Genomic DNA, 15,372 nt, shown 5'->3' on the forward strand with positions numbered 1-15,372 from the left:
AATCTCTGCAATCAAGGGCTGAAATGAATGTACACTTAGCGCGATGCATTATTGTTTGCTCATCAAAAGACTGAGCGGTATGTCAATGTGCCACGGGTTAGCATTGATGCTAATGCTAAACAGGCAAACTTTTTTTTGGTGTATTTAGTTTAAATTTTTTCTTTTTTTTCTGGATGGGTGAGGTATTGTATGTATCTCCAACATTGTGGAGTGACCCCATGTCAGAATCTACTTCCCAAAAAGCGGTTTCGGCAGAGAACCCAAACAAAACGTGCAAGACTGTGTGGAACCAACAAATCACCAAGTATCCCGGGACCGAAACGCGAAATACACACATGACGCAGCGACCACGCCATACACGACGACGCTTGAATTCCACTTCGTCAAAAGTACCAGTTAACGACCTGGGAGCTGCTGACGACAATCTTGTGGTGTAAAGCATCTGGAGGTAGACGACAACAGCTGGAACATCACGATTAAGCTCTTACCTTAGTGCGCGCGCACACACTCACGCGCAGTCCATTGAGCAGAGAGAAAAAAAAAAAATAAACAAAACCTTCGGTCAATGAATTGATCGTCGCGCTGCATCCAAGCGGCAGTCATACAAAGCCAGCAAATAATGCCGGCTAAGAACATGACGGACGGTTGATAATCACAGCGATAATAAGCCCGGTGACGCGCTCGGTGCGTCTTCCACGCGGTCCGCATGCGATGACATCCAGGATGAATTATTCAGGCGGCTACTTCTGTGTCCCTTTAGCATCCGCAGACCAGCGTGTGTGGATCCTGTGCACCATTTTTTTATTCCCCCACCCGCACGACCCCATTTCTCCTCCAATCATGCCGCACGCATTAAACGAAGCTACATCATATCATCCCCACACCACAAGCTTCTCACCTGCTCCGGAAACCACGAGAAGCTCCAAAGGAGACGCAGTACAGCAGCAGCAGTGTGGAATGCGTCTGGTGATTGGAACTCTTAGGGGCGGGGGGTGAGAAAAATGGGGAGGGCTGTGGTAAGAATTGAAAAAAAAAAAGGGTGCTGTGATGTGTCAGCCAATCAGCAGCTGCTTGGAAGGACCTTTCATCGCCATAGCAACACACAACCCCGCCCTCCTCATGCTCACTCTCCGGGCACGCGAGACTTGTACGCTTGCGCCTGAGTGGCTGTGGGGGGGTCGGATCAGATTACCTGAGACCGCCGCGGGTTTAATCCACGAGTGCAACGTCTCACTCACCTCCCAGAATTTGCCCTTAAACTCCGCCAACGATGTCACGTTTTGATTGCTTTGTTTGTTTATTTCTATTAATTGGTCTTGATTTGTCGCAGCCAGTTGACGTTAACTGTAAAAAGATTGAAATGTCAGGGTCTACTACAGGGGGTGCGTGGTGGGGGGGGGGGGGGAGGTGACTAATTTGTAGAAATTAAATGAAACAGATAATTTAAAAATGAAAAAATGCATAAAAGACACAGAATTAATATTTTTACGACCATGTATAGTATGGCGTTTTTAGCCGAAAAAAACGACCATGTATAGTAAGGCCTCTTTGGACGAAAAAAACGACCAGGTATAGTAAGGCCTTTTTGGACGAAAAATACGACCATGTATAGTAAGGCGTTTTTAGCCGAAAAAAACCGACCATGTATAGTAAGGCGTTTTTAGATGAAAAAAAACGACCATGTATAGTAAGGCGTTTTTAGCCGAAAAAATTACATTATATAGTAAGTCATTTTTTGTTTAGTTTTTCTGAACGACCATAGTAAGGCGTTTTTAGCCGAAAAAAACGGCCATGTATAGTAAGGCGTTTTTCGACGAAAAAAACGACCATGTATATGTATATTTTTTTTTCCGGCTAAAAACGCCTTACTATACATGGTCGTTTTTTTCGGCTAAAAACGCCTTACTATACATGGTCGTTTTTTCGTCCAAAAACGCCTTACTATACATGGTCGTTTTTTTCGTCCAAAAACGCCTCACTATACATGGTCGTTTTTTTCGTCCAAAAACGGCTCACTATACATGGTCGTTTTTTTTCGGCTAAAAACGCCTTACTATACATGGTCGTTTTTTTCGTCCAAAAACGCCTTACTATACCTGGTCGTTTTTTTCGTCCAAAAAGGCCTTACTATACATGATCGTTTTTTTTCGGCTAAAAACGCCTTACTATACATGGTCGTTTTTTTTCATCTAAAAACGCCTTACTATACATGGTCGTTTTTTTCGTCCAAAAACGCCTTACTATACATGGTCGTTTTTTTCGTCCAAAAAGGCCTTACTATACATGGTCGTTTTTTTCGTCCAAAAACGCCTTACTATACATGGTCGTTTTTTTCGTCCAAAAAGGCCTTACTATACATGGTCGTTTTTTTCGTCCAAAAAGGCCTTACTATACATGGTCGTTTTTTCGGCTAAAAACGCCTTACTATACATGGTCGTTTTTTTCGTCCAAAAACGCCTCACTATACATGGTCGTTTTTTTTTCGGCTAAAAACGCCTTACTATACATGGTCGTTTTTTTTCGTCCAAAAATGCCTTACTATACATGGTCGTTTTTTTCGTCCAAAAAGGCCTTACTATACATGGTCGTTTTTTCGGCTAAAAACGCCTTACTATACATGGTCGTTTTTTTCGTCCAAAAACGCCTTACTATACATGGTCGTTTTTTTCGTCCAAAAACGCCTCACTATACATGGTCGTTTTTTTTCGGCTAAAAACGCCTTACTATACATGGTCGTTTTTTTCGTCCAAAAACGCCTTACTATACCTGGTCGTTTTTTTCGTCCAAAAAGGCCTTACTATACATGATCGGTTTTTTTCGGCTAAAAACGCCTTACTATACATGGTCGTTTTTTTTCATCTAAAAACGCCTTACTATACATGGTCGTTTTTTTCGTCCAAAAACGCCTTACTATACATGGTCGTTTTTTTCGTCCAAAAAGGCCTTACTATACATGGTCGTTTTTTTCGTCCAAAAACGCCTTACTATACATGGTCGTTTTTTTCGTCCAAAAACGCCTTACTATACATGGTCGTTTTTTTCGTCCAAAAAGGCCTTACTATACATGGTCGTTTTTTCGTCCAAAAACGCCTCACTATACATGGTCGTTTTTTTTTCGGCTAAAAACGCCTTACTATACATGGTCGTTTTTTTCGTCCAAAAACGCCTTACTATACCTGGTCGTTTTTTTTCGTCCAAAAATGCCTTACTATACATGGTCGTTTTTTTCGTCCAAAAACGCCTTACTATACCTGGTCGTTTGTTTCGTCCAAAAAGGCCTTACTATACATGATCGTTTTTTTCGGCTAAAAACGCCTTACTATACATGGTCGTTTTTTTTCATCTAAAAACGCCTTACTATACATGGTCGTTTTTTTCGTCCAAAAACGCCTTACTATACATGGTCGTTTTTTTCGTCCAAAAAGGCCTTACTATACATGGTCGTTTTTTCGGCTAAAAACGCCTTACTATACATGGTCGTTTTTTCGTCCAAAAACGCCTTACTATACATGGTCGTTTTTTTTCGTCCAAAAAGGCCTTACTATACATGGTCGTTTTTTCGGCTAAAAACGCCTTACTATACATGGTCGTTTTTTTCGTCCAAAAACGCCTTACTATACATGGTCGTTTTTTTCGTCCAAAAACGCCTCACTATACATGGTCGTTTTTTTTTCGGCTAAAAACGCCTTACTATACATGGTCGGTTTTTTTCGTCCAAAAATGCCTTACTATACATGGTCGTTTTTTTTCGTCCAAAAACGCCTTACTATACATGGTCGTTTTTTTCGTCCAAAAAGGCCTTACTATACATGGTCGTTTTTTCGGCTAAAAACGCCTTACTATACATGGTCGTTTTTTCGTCCAAAAACGCCTTACTATACATGGTCGTTTTTTTCGTCCAAAAAGGCCTTACTATACATGGTCGTTTTTTTCGTCCAAAAACGCCTTACTATACATGGTCGTTTTTTTCGTCCAAAAACGCCTTACTATACATGGTCGTTTTTTTCGTCCAAAAAGGCCTTACTATACATGGTCGTTTTTTCGTCCAAAAACGCCTCACTATACATGGTCGTTTTTTTTTCGGCTAAAAACGCCTTACTATACATGGTCGTTTTTTTTCGTCCAAAAACGCCTTACTATACCTGGTCGTTTTTTTTCGTCCAAAAATGCCTTACTATACATGGTCGTTTTTTTCGTCCAAAAACGCCTTACTATACCTGGTCGTTTTTTTTCATCTAAAAACGCCTTACTATACATGGTCGTTTTTTTCGTCCAAAAACGCCTTACTATACCTGGTCGTTTTTTTCGTCCAAAAAGGCCTTACTATACATGATCGTTTTTTTCGGCTAAAAACGCCTTACTATACATGGTCGTTTTTTTTCATCTAAAAACGCCTTACTATACATGGTCGTTTTTTTCGTCCAAAAACGCCTTACTATACATGGTCGTTTTTTTCGTCCAAAAAGGCCTTACTATACATGGTCGTTTTTTCGGCTAAAAACGCCTTACTATACATGGTCGTTTTTTCGTCCAAAAACGCCTTACTATACATGGTCGTTTTTTTCGTCCAAAAAGGCCTTACTATACATGGTCGTTTTTTCGGCTAAAAACGCCTTACTATACATGGTCGTTTTTTTCGTCCAAAAACGCCTTACTATACATGGTCGTTTTTTTCGTCCAAAAACACCTCACTATACATGGTCGTTTTTTTTTCGGCTAAAAACGCCTTACTATACATGGTCGTTTTTTTTCGTCCAAAAATGCCTTACTATACATGGTCGTTTTTTTTCGTCCAAAAACGCCTTACTATACATGGTCGTTTTTTTCGTCCAAAAAGGCCTTACTATACATGGTCGTTTTTTCGGCTAAAAACGCCTTACTATACATGGTCGTTTTTTCGTCCAAAAACGCCTTACTATACATGGTCGTTTTTTTCGTCCAAAAAGGCCTTACTATACATGGTCGTTTTTTCGGCTAAAAACGCCTTACTATACATGGTCGTTTTTTTCGTCCAAAAACGCCTTACTATACATGGTCGTTTTTTTCGTCCAAAAACGCCTCACTATACATGGTCGTTTTTTTTTCGGCTAAAAACGCCTTACTATACATGGTCGTTTTTTTCGTCCAAAAAGGCCTTACTATACATGGTCGTTTTTTCGGCTAAAAACGCCTTACTATACATGGTCGTTTTTTTCGTCCAAAAACGCCTTACTATACATGGTCGTTTTTTTCGTCCAAAAAGGCCTTACTATACATGGTCGTTTTTTCGGCTAAAAACGCCTTACTATACATGGTCGTTTTTTTCGTCCAAAAACGCCTTACTATACATGGTCGTTTTTTTCGTCCAAAAACGCCTCACTATACATGGTCGTTTTTTTTTCGGCTAAAAACGCCTTACTATACATGGTCGTTTTTTTTCGTCCAAAAATGCCTTACTATACATGGTCGTTTTTTTCGTCCAAAAACGCCTTACTATACCTGGTCGTTTTTTTTCATCTAAAAACGCCTTACTATACATGGTCGTTTTTTTTCATCTAAAAACGCCTTACTATACATGGTCGTTTTTTTCCGGCTAAAAACGCCTTACTATACATGGTCGTTTTTTTTCGTCGAAAAACGCCTTACTATACATGGTCGTTTTTTTTCGGCTAAAAACGCCTTACTATACATGGTCGTTTTTTTTCGTCCAAAAATGCCTTACTATACATGGTCGTTTTTTTCGTCCAAAAACGCCTTACTATACCTGGTCGTTTTTTTTCATCTAAAAACGCCTTACTATACATGGTCGTTTTTTTTCATCTAAAAACGCCTTACTATACATGGTCGTTTTTTTTCATCTAAAAACGCCTTACTATACATGGTGGTTTTTTTTCGCCTAAAAACGCCTTACTATACATGGTCGTTTTTTTCGGCTAAAAACACCTTACTACACATCACTGGTGTCAAACTCAATTCACATGGTGGCCCACATACGGCCTCGGTAGATGCCAAGTGGGCCGGACCATTAAAATGATACCATACTTTGCTATAAAGAACCAAAACAACATGTCTTTCCTTTGTTTTGGTATAAAGAAGCACAAGAACATTTGGAAAATGTTGACATTTAATGAACATATGTTTTACAAAAAAATTCATGAAGCACCTTCCATTTCCTTCAACAAATGTGCAATTTACCTTTATCATTCCAATAAATGCATTGCAACTGATCCCATTGATTGTACAAACTTTAACAAATAATTGGTATTGAAAAATATCGCAATGCACTTAATGATTAAACAAGATTTATAAAGAAAATCGGTGTGCAATTGTAAAACAAGGCTGTGTGTTGAAAAAATAAATCTGAAACTGCATTTAAGGGTGGCTCAATACTGGCTGGCCATATACAGGCCCGAGTTGTAAATTGATTTCTGGCCCAAATACTTCACTCCACAACTGGCCCTCATCTGGTTTGCCGGACCCAACCCAGTGCCTCCTTTGCCACTCCTGGGCCGTGTTTGGCCCACATGCATTATGCCAGTGCCGACTCAAGGCCAGCTGTGCCAACTTCATGCCGAATCCGGGCCAGACGCCTTTGCTGACTGGGTAGTTGTATTTAGAACATGAGCAAAACTCAAAAGGGTTTGTACACATAGTGAAGCTCCACAGAACGTCAACACAGACTGGTCCTCAGGACTGGTTGTAATGAGCTTGTCTTTGATGATTGCAAATCGAATCAAGGTGGTCTTTGATTGGATCATCTTCGTATTTCCTTCCTATGGAAAAAAAAAAGAGGATGATGAGTCGGCTGATAACAAGCTAACAATATTTAGATCAATTACATCCAAGCAGACGGGATCAGGATCGCCATGAGATACCCGACCAGCGACTACTGTAAATACTGTACGCTCTTACCACATACCGTATCCTCACACATTGATGCATATCGTTAGGGCGTCATATTTCACAACATAACATCACATGTTGCCGAATATCACCTCATAGTGTCACATCGCAACAGGGATCATGGAGCAAGTGAACTCATGGAGCGTCCTTGGTGACTGCAGCCCCGAGGCCACTCCAGCAGTTCCCTGGATGGACGTCGACCCGCGTTAAAGCGGGCGCGGTGGAAGTTAAGGACAGCGCTTCGTCTCTGAGCCCGGAGGCGCAAACATGGACTCCAGTGGACTATGCTACTTTGGAGCCACTACTGGGTCCAGTCCGCGGAAGCTCAGCAAGGAGACCGAGCTCGTGTGTTTTCCTGACCCGGCTCCCCCCGTCTTCGCTTCTTCTCCGTCAGGGATAAAAATTCCACACATGCAGTATTTTGTGCTGGAAAGCCAACCAAGCAAACAGTGAGATGTTGGATGTGTTTGACGTTTCACACGTGACTCATTGTGCACTTTTTATGGAATGACGCCCACTTTATCAGGGACACCTGCACAATCCGACACGTGTGTATCAGCGAATGATGCTTTCATGGCGAAACGGCAGTGACATCACTTAAAAAAAAAAAAAATTCTGTCTTGCCATTCAAAAAACAAACAAACATGGCAATGCAGACGATTAAAAAATGCAAGATAAATTCAGTAAAAAAAAAAAATACCGCCATGTGGAAAAATGTAAAGTAGTAACCTATGACATAAAAAAAAAAAAATCGTATAGATAGGAGGAAAAAAGTAAAACACAGTGCAGCCATTTAGATTACTAATGACAATTAAAATAATTGAAAGGAGAAAAAAACTGTTAGGCCATTAAAGCCCCCTCCCCACAACCTGGCTATTTAGTTAACTGAATGGTGAGTACTGTATTTGTAAATAAAATAATCGGTCTTAGCACCCTCTAGAGGACGGACGCGGAACCATTACCGACCACGAATTTGATTGGTCTTGATAAAAATTAAAAAAGTGCGGTCGACAGAATGTTGCAATTATCTTTGGATAACTTTTGGGTGATTCATCGTTGTGTTGTGTTGCATCTCGGTAACTCCACGAGGTGAGCACCAAGGTCTGATGCCAACTCAGGTTAGGCTAAGATGAGCAGTGTGCATGTGCATGCGAATATGAGTAATCTCCTAAATGGCGCACAGGCATGACAAGACACCGCGATGACCTTTACGCTGGCTAATACATCACAACGTATCAATGCAAATTCCAGATACCATCACAATTAAAAACAAAAAAAACAATACCCACACACAAAACATTGTCAACATTTCAAGAATTGAGACAAATGGTGCAGAACAAATAACTGGCGTGGTGCCCCAGAACCCAAACGGATGAACGCGACGTTGCGGAGTGATTATATATGAGCTGGCTGTGGCCCTTCGGAATGAAACAACACTATGGAAGGAGCACGTGCGAGGGACGATTAGGTTTTAAACAAAGTGGACACACACACACACACAACACTGCAAAGCGATGACGTCATCTTTGTGTGCGTTTGTTCTCGTACGACTCTATTTATAGCAGCACCTGGATTTCTATTCCTAGTGTTTTGTTTCAGAACAAAAGGCCTCCATTTTCAACAGCAGCTACTTTTAGAAAGAACTTCACAAGAAGTGACAGGAAGTGGATTTATTTATAAAATCAAAATGGTCGCTGTGTGAATTTCGCAATGCATGCGGTGGTACAAAACAGGAAGTACACGTCCACCCCTTCAGAAAAAAAGATGCAGGAAGTGGAAACAACAAAAAATAAATAGGTGCCATGTGTGATGCTGGCTGAACCGTGCCTCCGCCTTGTCCTCTTTTTGATGGGTGTCAGCCTTATTTACATAAGTCGATGACATTTTTTCCCTCTCCTCATATTCTGAAAGTGAAAAAGAATTGATTCCATTTTGAAATAAGCCTGTGATCAAACAAAATGTGGATTTGGGTTGCACTGTAAACAATGAAAGTCTTCACCCCGCGTCCTTCTCAACAGCATCCGCCCCCCAAAGTGTGCTTTGAACCTGGCGATTGCGCGGTCGCCGCCGCCCGCCCGCCCGTCCGTCCGTCCGTCAGTTCCTGTGGCCCTTGCGGCCGTCGCCCTCCTTGAGGAAGATCCACATGAGCGTGTTGACGATGTCGGGCTGGTCCTGCTGCAGCCAGTGGCTGGCCCCCGAGATAACGTTGAGGCGGAAGTGGCTGCGGATGTGCACGCGGCACGCCTCGGCCATCTCCTGCTCCACAAAAGCGTCGCGCTCGCCCCACAGCAGGAGCACCGGAGACCGCACCTGGTTGTGGCTCAGCGGCAGAGAGCTGGAATCATAGCGGAGGCAAACTGGAGTTTAAAAGGACACTTTTTTTTTTAACGTACCCATCGCCTTCTTTAAAACGGATTTTTTTTTTTAATGGAACCACACAACTCTGTGGAGCGACATTATGGGGTGAGCAAATGTCAAAGCTTGCAAGCGAGCAAGTCACCCGTATCACAAAAACACCCAACGTTGTGGCCTGACTACACGGTGCCCCCCCCCCCCCCCATCATAAATATTGGGGTAATTTGCAAGCTGATCTGTCAGGAAAATAAATAAAAATCAGTAGTGTGAAATCTACGGAGTGATGGATGGGAAAATAGCGGTAGAAGGTCATGTTTTGTCGTCTTTTTCGCCCCCCCCCCCCCACAGCCCCACGCCGTTCCGTGCTATAAAAAGCAGCGGCGTGATTGGGCAGCAGATGGTTGGCTCGTTCATGTGTGATGGGTTCATTCATTCAAATATGCGTCGAATGACATTTGTGCTCCTTTTGCTCATAAGTTGTTGTTGTCGTTTGCCTTCTTTCCGGTCCGACACTAGGGGGCGCCACACGCGACTCATCCTCAGGGTGGCGGGTGGGTTGGGCGCTTATCAGGGTCCAGAGCCCTTGACTGGTTGCCTGTAAATGTCGACGCGCATGGACAAACTGGCCGCATGGACACACAGGAAGGCTGCAGCTGAGATTTCAACTCGCAACCTGCCAACTGTGAGGCAGCACTGCTAACCGAGAGCCCATCAGGCTGGCACCTCATCACGTTCCTTCGTTTAAAGTATATTAAAAGGGGAGGGGGTGGGGGGTGGGGGGGGGGGATTTTTTTTTTGCATGGCAGCACCTCCCTGTGATACGTCGCCATGGCAACGGCCCGGCCGCGGGCGTTGAAGGTGACACGCGGGCACAACGGGCCGTGTCGAAGCAGGCAGCGGCGACATGGGACTCTCGAAAACAAGGACACACGAGGGACGCAAAGCAAAAAAAAAAACAAAACGGAATATTGACCCGATTAAACGTGATGAACAAACTGCACCGGCCGCCATTTTGACCAACTCAAGTCGAACCGTCACAAACCTTCTAACCGCAATTAATTAATTCCATTAATTAATTAATCGCATATTAACTGCAACCGCATCAACTCGAACCAAATCTGAACGGCATTGAAGGGAACCACCTGAAAACGTTCCTGAAGTAGTTGAGCGCGGCCGTCAAGGCTCCGGGCTGCGACAGCGCGTACAGGTACGCTTCCAGCTCCTCCGTCGTCAGCCATCTCCCTTTGCGGGCCATTCCGGTGCTGCGGCTGGTGAACAAGGCCTTCAGAGCCTTGGTAGGTGGAAAAGACAAAAGATGGCGTGAGTCATGAGAGAAGAGAAAGCCAGCGTGTCCCTCACTTTACGTGGCCGGGCTGCGACTTCCCGCTGACAGCACAACACAAACAAACAAACACACACACACACTGCGTCACCTCCATATGGACGTGTTATGTAACGCCACCTTTCGGTCTCATCAACTGCCAATAAAAAAAAAGTGTGGGGACACCGACAAGAACTTTGACTCGCTTCTGGCAATATTTACAGGACATAGAACATTTCTGGTGGTTGAATGGATTTGTCGAGAGGATTTAGCGGTTCCGTGACAAATAGTGGGATGTAGCGATAGCAACATCACGCGATGGAAAGTCTTGATTTCCGTTTAAGGTGGCGTTTTCGGGAGCCAACGTCGACCGACTTGACAGCAAACTGCCTTTTCCCTGAAGAAACCATTTTTAGTTTGCAAGACAGAACATTTCCATGGCCCCGTGTCACCTTTTTGTGAGCACCTGGATTGCCACTTCCAAATACAACAAAAGGTCCCGGAAGATAAAAAATACTCCTAAGGCAAACGGATTTTCCACAGAAGATTGCTGATCCCCCCCCCCCCCACCACCCCCGCCCTCTACGCTTCTATTTTTAGCCTTCACTCTGATGCACTCTTAAAATAGACCACAGAAAGTGGGAAACACACATACACACACACACAGAACGAACAGACACAGGGATGACCTTGAAGCGGGCCAAGGTCAAAGGGGAAGAAAGGAGCACCTTGAAGTCGTCAATGGAGAGCATGAGCTCGGGCAGGCGAGGCAGCTGGAAGAAGAAGAAGTGACTGCACTTCAACATCTGGCTGGGATGACGCAAGGCGTAGTCTGAACCACCAGAAGATAAGAAGGAGAGGGGGGGAAAAAAAGAATGAGTTGGAGGAGGAGGAAGGCAGAGGCCAAACATGCAAATTAAGGTCGACAAATTAAAGCAAAATCACTTGCAGCCGCCCGGGCCTCAGAGAAAGAAGGATTGGACGGTTACCCGCGTGGACAGACGGGTGCGGACAGTTGAGGACGATGAGCTTGACCACCATCTCCGGGTAGTTGATGGCAAACAACCACGCGATGGTGCCGCCCCAGTCGTGACCCACCAGGAAGCAACGGTTGTAACCTCAAAACCCACAAAGAGGAAAAAAAAACAATAAAAACAGAAATAAGACCGAAAAGGAAAACGTGGGAGGAAAAGCTGGAGAAAAACAAAAAAAAAGGAGGACGGCCAGGTGAAGCAAAGTCGCCAGCGGTCACAAGTCCGTAACCACGGCGACCGCATTTGAGCCAAGCCGTCACTCATTTCAGGGCCCAAAAAGCGCCGCCGCTGTCCAGCCGGCCGGTTGGTCGCCATGGCGACCGCCCCTGCACGGCGTCCGCGCGGTCTGCTCACCGAGGTGCTCCACCATGTCCTTGACGTCGGTGAGCAGCAGCTCGGGTCTGTAGCTGTCGGCGGCGAGCGGCACGTCCGACTCGCCGTAACCTCGCATGTCCACCGCCACCACTCGGAACTCGCTCTTGAACTCGCGCAGCTGGTGGCGCCAGGAGAACCTGCGGCAACAACGACCGGAGGCATGATTTTTGGAACCGAAACAGACATTCTCGGGAACACGGCGAGATACATTTAAAAAAAAAAAAAAAAAAAAAAGGGGGGGGGGGCATCACCACCATCAATCATAATACATTTTGCATAAGTTAGCCATTAAAGCGTCGCTACGCAGTGTTGACATCACGATCTGATGGATAGCGACAGCGGCATTTAGGACAATTTGTTCCTTTTTTTTGGAAGGGGGGGGGGGCACCAAGTTTTTTTTTTCTCCCCCCCAAATGACATGCCCATTTCTCCGGAGAAGTGAAAACCAAATTGCCTTGACGTGGCTCCCGCATACAGCGAAGAGACGCCCACGCAACCCGACAACGTCGTTGACCCCAATCTATGATGCTCTTATATCATAATCCAAACGCCGCAGGGGTGGGGGGGCTATGAAGACAACTTGGAGGAGCGGGCGGATCCGCAAAGCGCTTTTTACAATTTATGGGAAAAGAAACGCAAAAAAAAAAAAAAAAAAGGTGGCGGTGGAGCGGCTCACTCACCAGAACTCGGGGAAGCCGTGCAGGAAGAGCATGAGGGGCTTGCCCCGCTCGCCCGCCGCCACGTAGTGGAACCTCAGACCCGACTCCTGTGGGCACGCAAGACCACAAAATGGACGCCATGATCATCATCATCATCATCATCACATTTTCAATTGGGTCTCGCACACCGAAATTGGCTTCAGTCAGTGTTTGACTCCCTGCTTCAAAGCGTCAAGTCAGGCTTGAAAAGTTAACCCCGCTTTAAAATCCGAACCGGTGATGGAAACGGTAAGCCAGACTTGAGCCCCCCAACACAGACTAAATGCTAATATGAAACCTTAAAATTGCCGGAACCCTTACCCGAGCCCTAATTTGCAACCCCAATCCAATATTTGCTTTAAAGGCTCACTTAAAATCCTAACACACTCCATAAATTGAATACGGTCCTGAAAACCTGGACACCCCTCCACTCCCCCATTTGTAATATGAGCATTTTTTTTTTATCCGTTGACTTTCTCCCTTTTAATAACTTCACTGCTGTAAATTGGGAATTTCCCCATTCTGAGACAAATCGAGGTTTTCTCATCTTAAAACCCGAACCCAAGCTTCAAATCCTCAGCCGAAAAGGAATCCGATTACCAGCGCGTACCTAATCAAGTGTCTGGTGTGCAAACCTCACGAAGGCATCCACCCAAAATTTGCCCCCACACGTGAACGCATTTGAAACTCACCCAGGCGTGATCCATCCACCCCCGACATTTTTTTGGGGTTGTTGTCGCGGGCCGCATATCGTTTTGGTTTGCCTTAGAGGGCTGTTATGAATTTTGAGAAACCATACAAATGTTTAATCACCTCCACATTTTACATACACAGCACACAACATTCATTCATTCATCTTCCGAGCCGCTTGATCCTCTCTAGGGTCGCGGGGGGTGCTGGAGCCTATCCCAGCCGTCTTCGGGCAGTAGGCGGGGGACACCCTGAATCGGTTGCCAGCCAATCGCAGGGCACACAGAAACGAACAACCATCCACGCTCACACTCACACATAGGGACAATTTAGAGTGTTCAAACAGCCTGCCATGCATATTTTTGGAATGTGGGAGGAAACCGGAGCACCCGGAGAAAACCCACGCAGGCCTGGGGAGAGGGCACACAGAAACGAATGACCATTCACACTCACACCTAGGGACAATTTAGAGTGTTCAATCAGCCTGTCACGCATGTTTTTGGAATGTGGGAGGAAACCGGAGCACCCGGAGAAAACCCACGCAGGCCCGGGGAGAACATGCAAACTCCACACCGGGAGCTGGAATCGAACCCGGTACCTCTGCACTGTGAAGCCGACGTGCTAACCACTGGACTACCGGGTCGCCCACAACAAATGGATGAATAACAAGTTTTAAAATCAGAAGTCAAGAATAACGTACGACAGTTTGAAATGTTGGTTCAGGCTTTAGCGAGCATCATGGAACTTGACATGTTTGATTTGTTTTTGCGGGCCACATAAGACGACACGGCGGGCCGGATCGGGCCCCCGGGCCTCGACTTTGACACCCTTGACTTTGTATTGGATCCCATTCCGAGCGCAGCTAATCGAGTGTCTAGCCAGCGGGCGCCATTGATGACAATACCGATGACGCAAGAGCAACGGCAATAATTCACGGAGCGAAGTTCCGTGCACACGGGCGGGATTCAGACAAAAACAAAACTCGCACGCGTGCAGCCTCAGCGATCACGACTCAAGGTGCGCGCCCTCACGGACGCCGCCGAAGCAGCCCCTTCGCACGCCCTCCCCCCGCGCACCTCTCTCTCTCTCACTCACCTTGATGCGCACGTAGCAATGCGTGCCCAAGGACGTGTCGTGCAGACACGCCGGCGGCGCCTCGCGCGGCGTCCAGCGGAAGGTGGCCGTCGGCCGCGCGATGGCGCTCCAGCAGAGGCGCAGCAGCGCGGCGGCGCCGCAAAGCGCGCAAAAGGCGCCGACGAGCGACCAGTAGGCGCAGAGTCGCAGGCGCAGCGCCAGGCGGACGAGCAGCGGAGGCAGCAACGTGCGCAGCGGACGCGCCATTGTCGCATCGCGCGGCGTCGCCGGATGCGTCTCGGAAGGGATGGAGAGGATGAGGAGGAGGAAGAAGAAGAAGAAGAGGGAACGGAGCGAAGGGAGGGAGGATCCCGGACGACGAGCTGCTCAATGGGATGGACGATGGAGAGGAAGGAAGAAAAAAAAAAAGGGAAAGGGAGGGAGGGAGGGGGTGGGAGGGTGTTGTTGTTGTTCTTTGAAGGTTCTTTGGAGGCTGCTGTCATAAACATACAGCCCAATGAAATGCAAACACACACAACACGCGCACACACACACACACAAAACATGCCGTGTATTTAAAGTATTGGATCGATGGGTCAGGTCGTTCATAGACTTAAGTGGAGGCGAGAGGGCGGGGGGGAGAATTTATATCTTTAAAAATACTTGTTTCAATATATTAGAGTATAACACGTTCATTAAAAAAAAAATATATATATTTTTAAATGCATGATTTGTAAGTATCCAATTTAAAACATCTACAATCATTTTTTTTAATCCAAATATGCTCCCGAAAATTGATTGGTTTATGACTTTATTGCAAATGCAATGAATTATGGAATTTATTCATTTGAAATTAGTTTTTAATCGATTCTCCTAATTAATGCACCGTAATTATAAATACATTTCTAAAATATATGCATAAACCTTTTCCCCCATTGAGTCA

At 45.4% G+C, this 15,372-nt stretch overlaps 1 protein-coding gene and 2 long non-coding RNA genes across 3 annotated transcripts; all 3 read right to left on the reverse strand.

Moving 5' to 3' along the window:
* Nucleotides 1-3,688: 3,688 nt before the first annotated feature.
* Nucleotides 3,689-4,651, reverse strand: LOC127605553 (uncharacterized). Its single transcript, XR_007963612.1, has 3 exons — nucleotides 4,583-4,651; nucleotides 3,877-4,508; nucleotides 3,689-3,839 (listed from the first exon to the last, which is right to left on the reverse strand). It is a non-coding gene; the product is annotated as an uncharacterized LOC127605553 (long non-coding RNA).
* Nucleotides 4,652-4,673: 22 nt separating this feature from the next.
* Nucleotides 4,674-6,613, reverse strand: LOC127605552 (uncharacterized). The gene is made up of 4 exons (XR_007963611.1): nucleotides 6,003-6,613; nucleotides 5,213-5,926; nucleotides 4,917-5,174; nucleotides 4,674-4,879 (listed from the first exon to the last, which is right to left on the reverse strand). It is a non-coding gene; the product is annotated as an uncharacterized LOC127605552 (long non-coding RNA).
* A 1,924-nt stretch (nucleotides 6,614-8,537) lies between these two features.
* ephx4 (epoxide hydrolase 4) lies at nucleotides 8,538-14,862 on the reverse strand. The gene is made up of 7 exons (XM_052073129.1): nucleotides 14,451-14,862; nucleotides 12,648-12,733; nucleotides 11,947-12,104; nucleotides 11,548-11,676; nucleotides 11,287-11,390; nucleotides 10,380-10,528; nucleotides 8,538-9,217 (listed from the first exon to the last, which is right to left on the reverse strand). Exons 1-7 carry the CDS (start codon nucleotides 14,694-14,696, stop codon nucleotides 8,977-8,979), a joined length of 1,113 nt encoding a protein of 370 aa, XP_051929089.1. The 5' UTR covers nucleotides 14,697-14,862; the 3' UTR covers nucleotides 8,538-8,976.
* Nucleotides 14,863-15,372: the final 510 nt, after the last annotated feature.

The sequence above is a fragment of the Hippocampus zosterae genome, chromosome 8 (genome assembly GCF_025434085.1).
Source record: "Hippocampus zosterae strain Florida chromosome 8, ASM2543408v3, whole genome shotgun sequence".
NCBI lineage: Eukaryota > Metazoa > Chordata > Actinopteri > Syngnathiformes > Syngnathidae > Hippocampus > Hippocampus zosterae.

Bases quoted from the DNA above. Each gene is read 5' to 3' on its own strand.
- ephx4 (XM_052073129.1), bottom strand. From the start codon at position 14,696: ATGGCGCGTCCGCTGCGCACGTTGCTGCCTCCGCTGCTCGTCCGCCTG. The intron at 11,391-11,547 runs GTAACCGTCCAA...CTGGTGGTTCAG, and splicing joins GCACCCGTCTGTCCACGCGG to ACTACGCCTTGCGTCATCCC. The intron at 9,218-10,379 runs GTGGTTCCCTTC...CTATGATTCCAG, and splicing joins TACTTCAGGAACGTTTTCAG to CTCTCTGCCGCTGAGCCACA.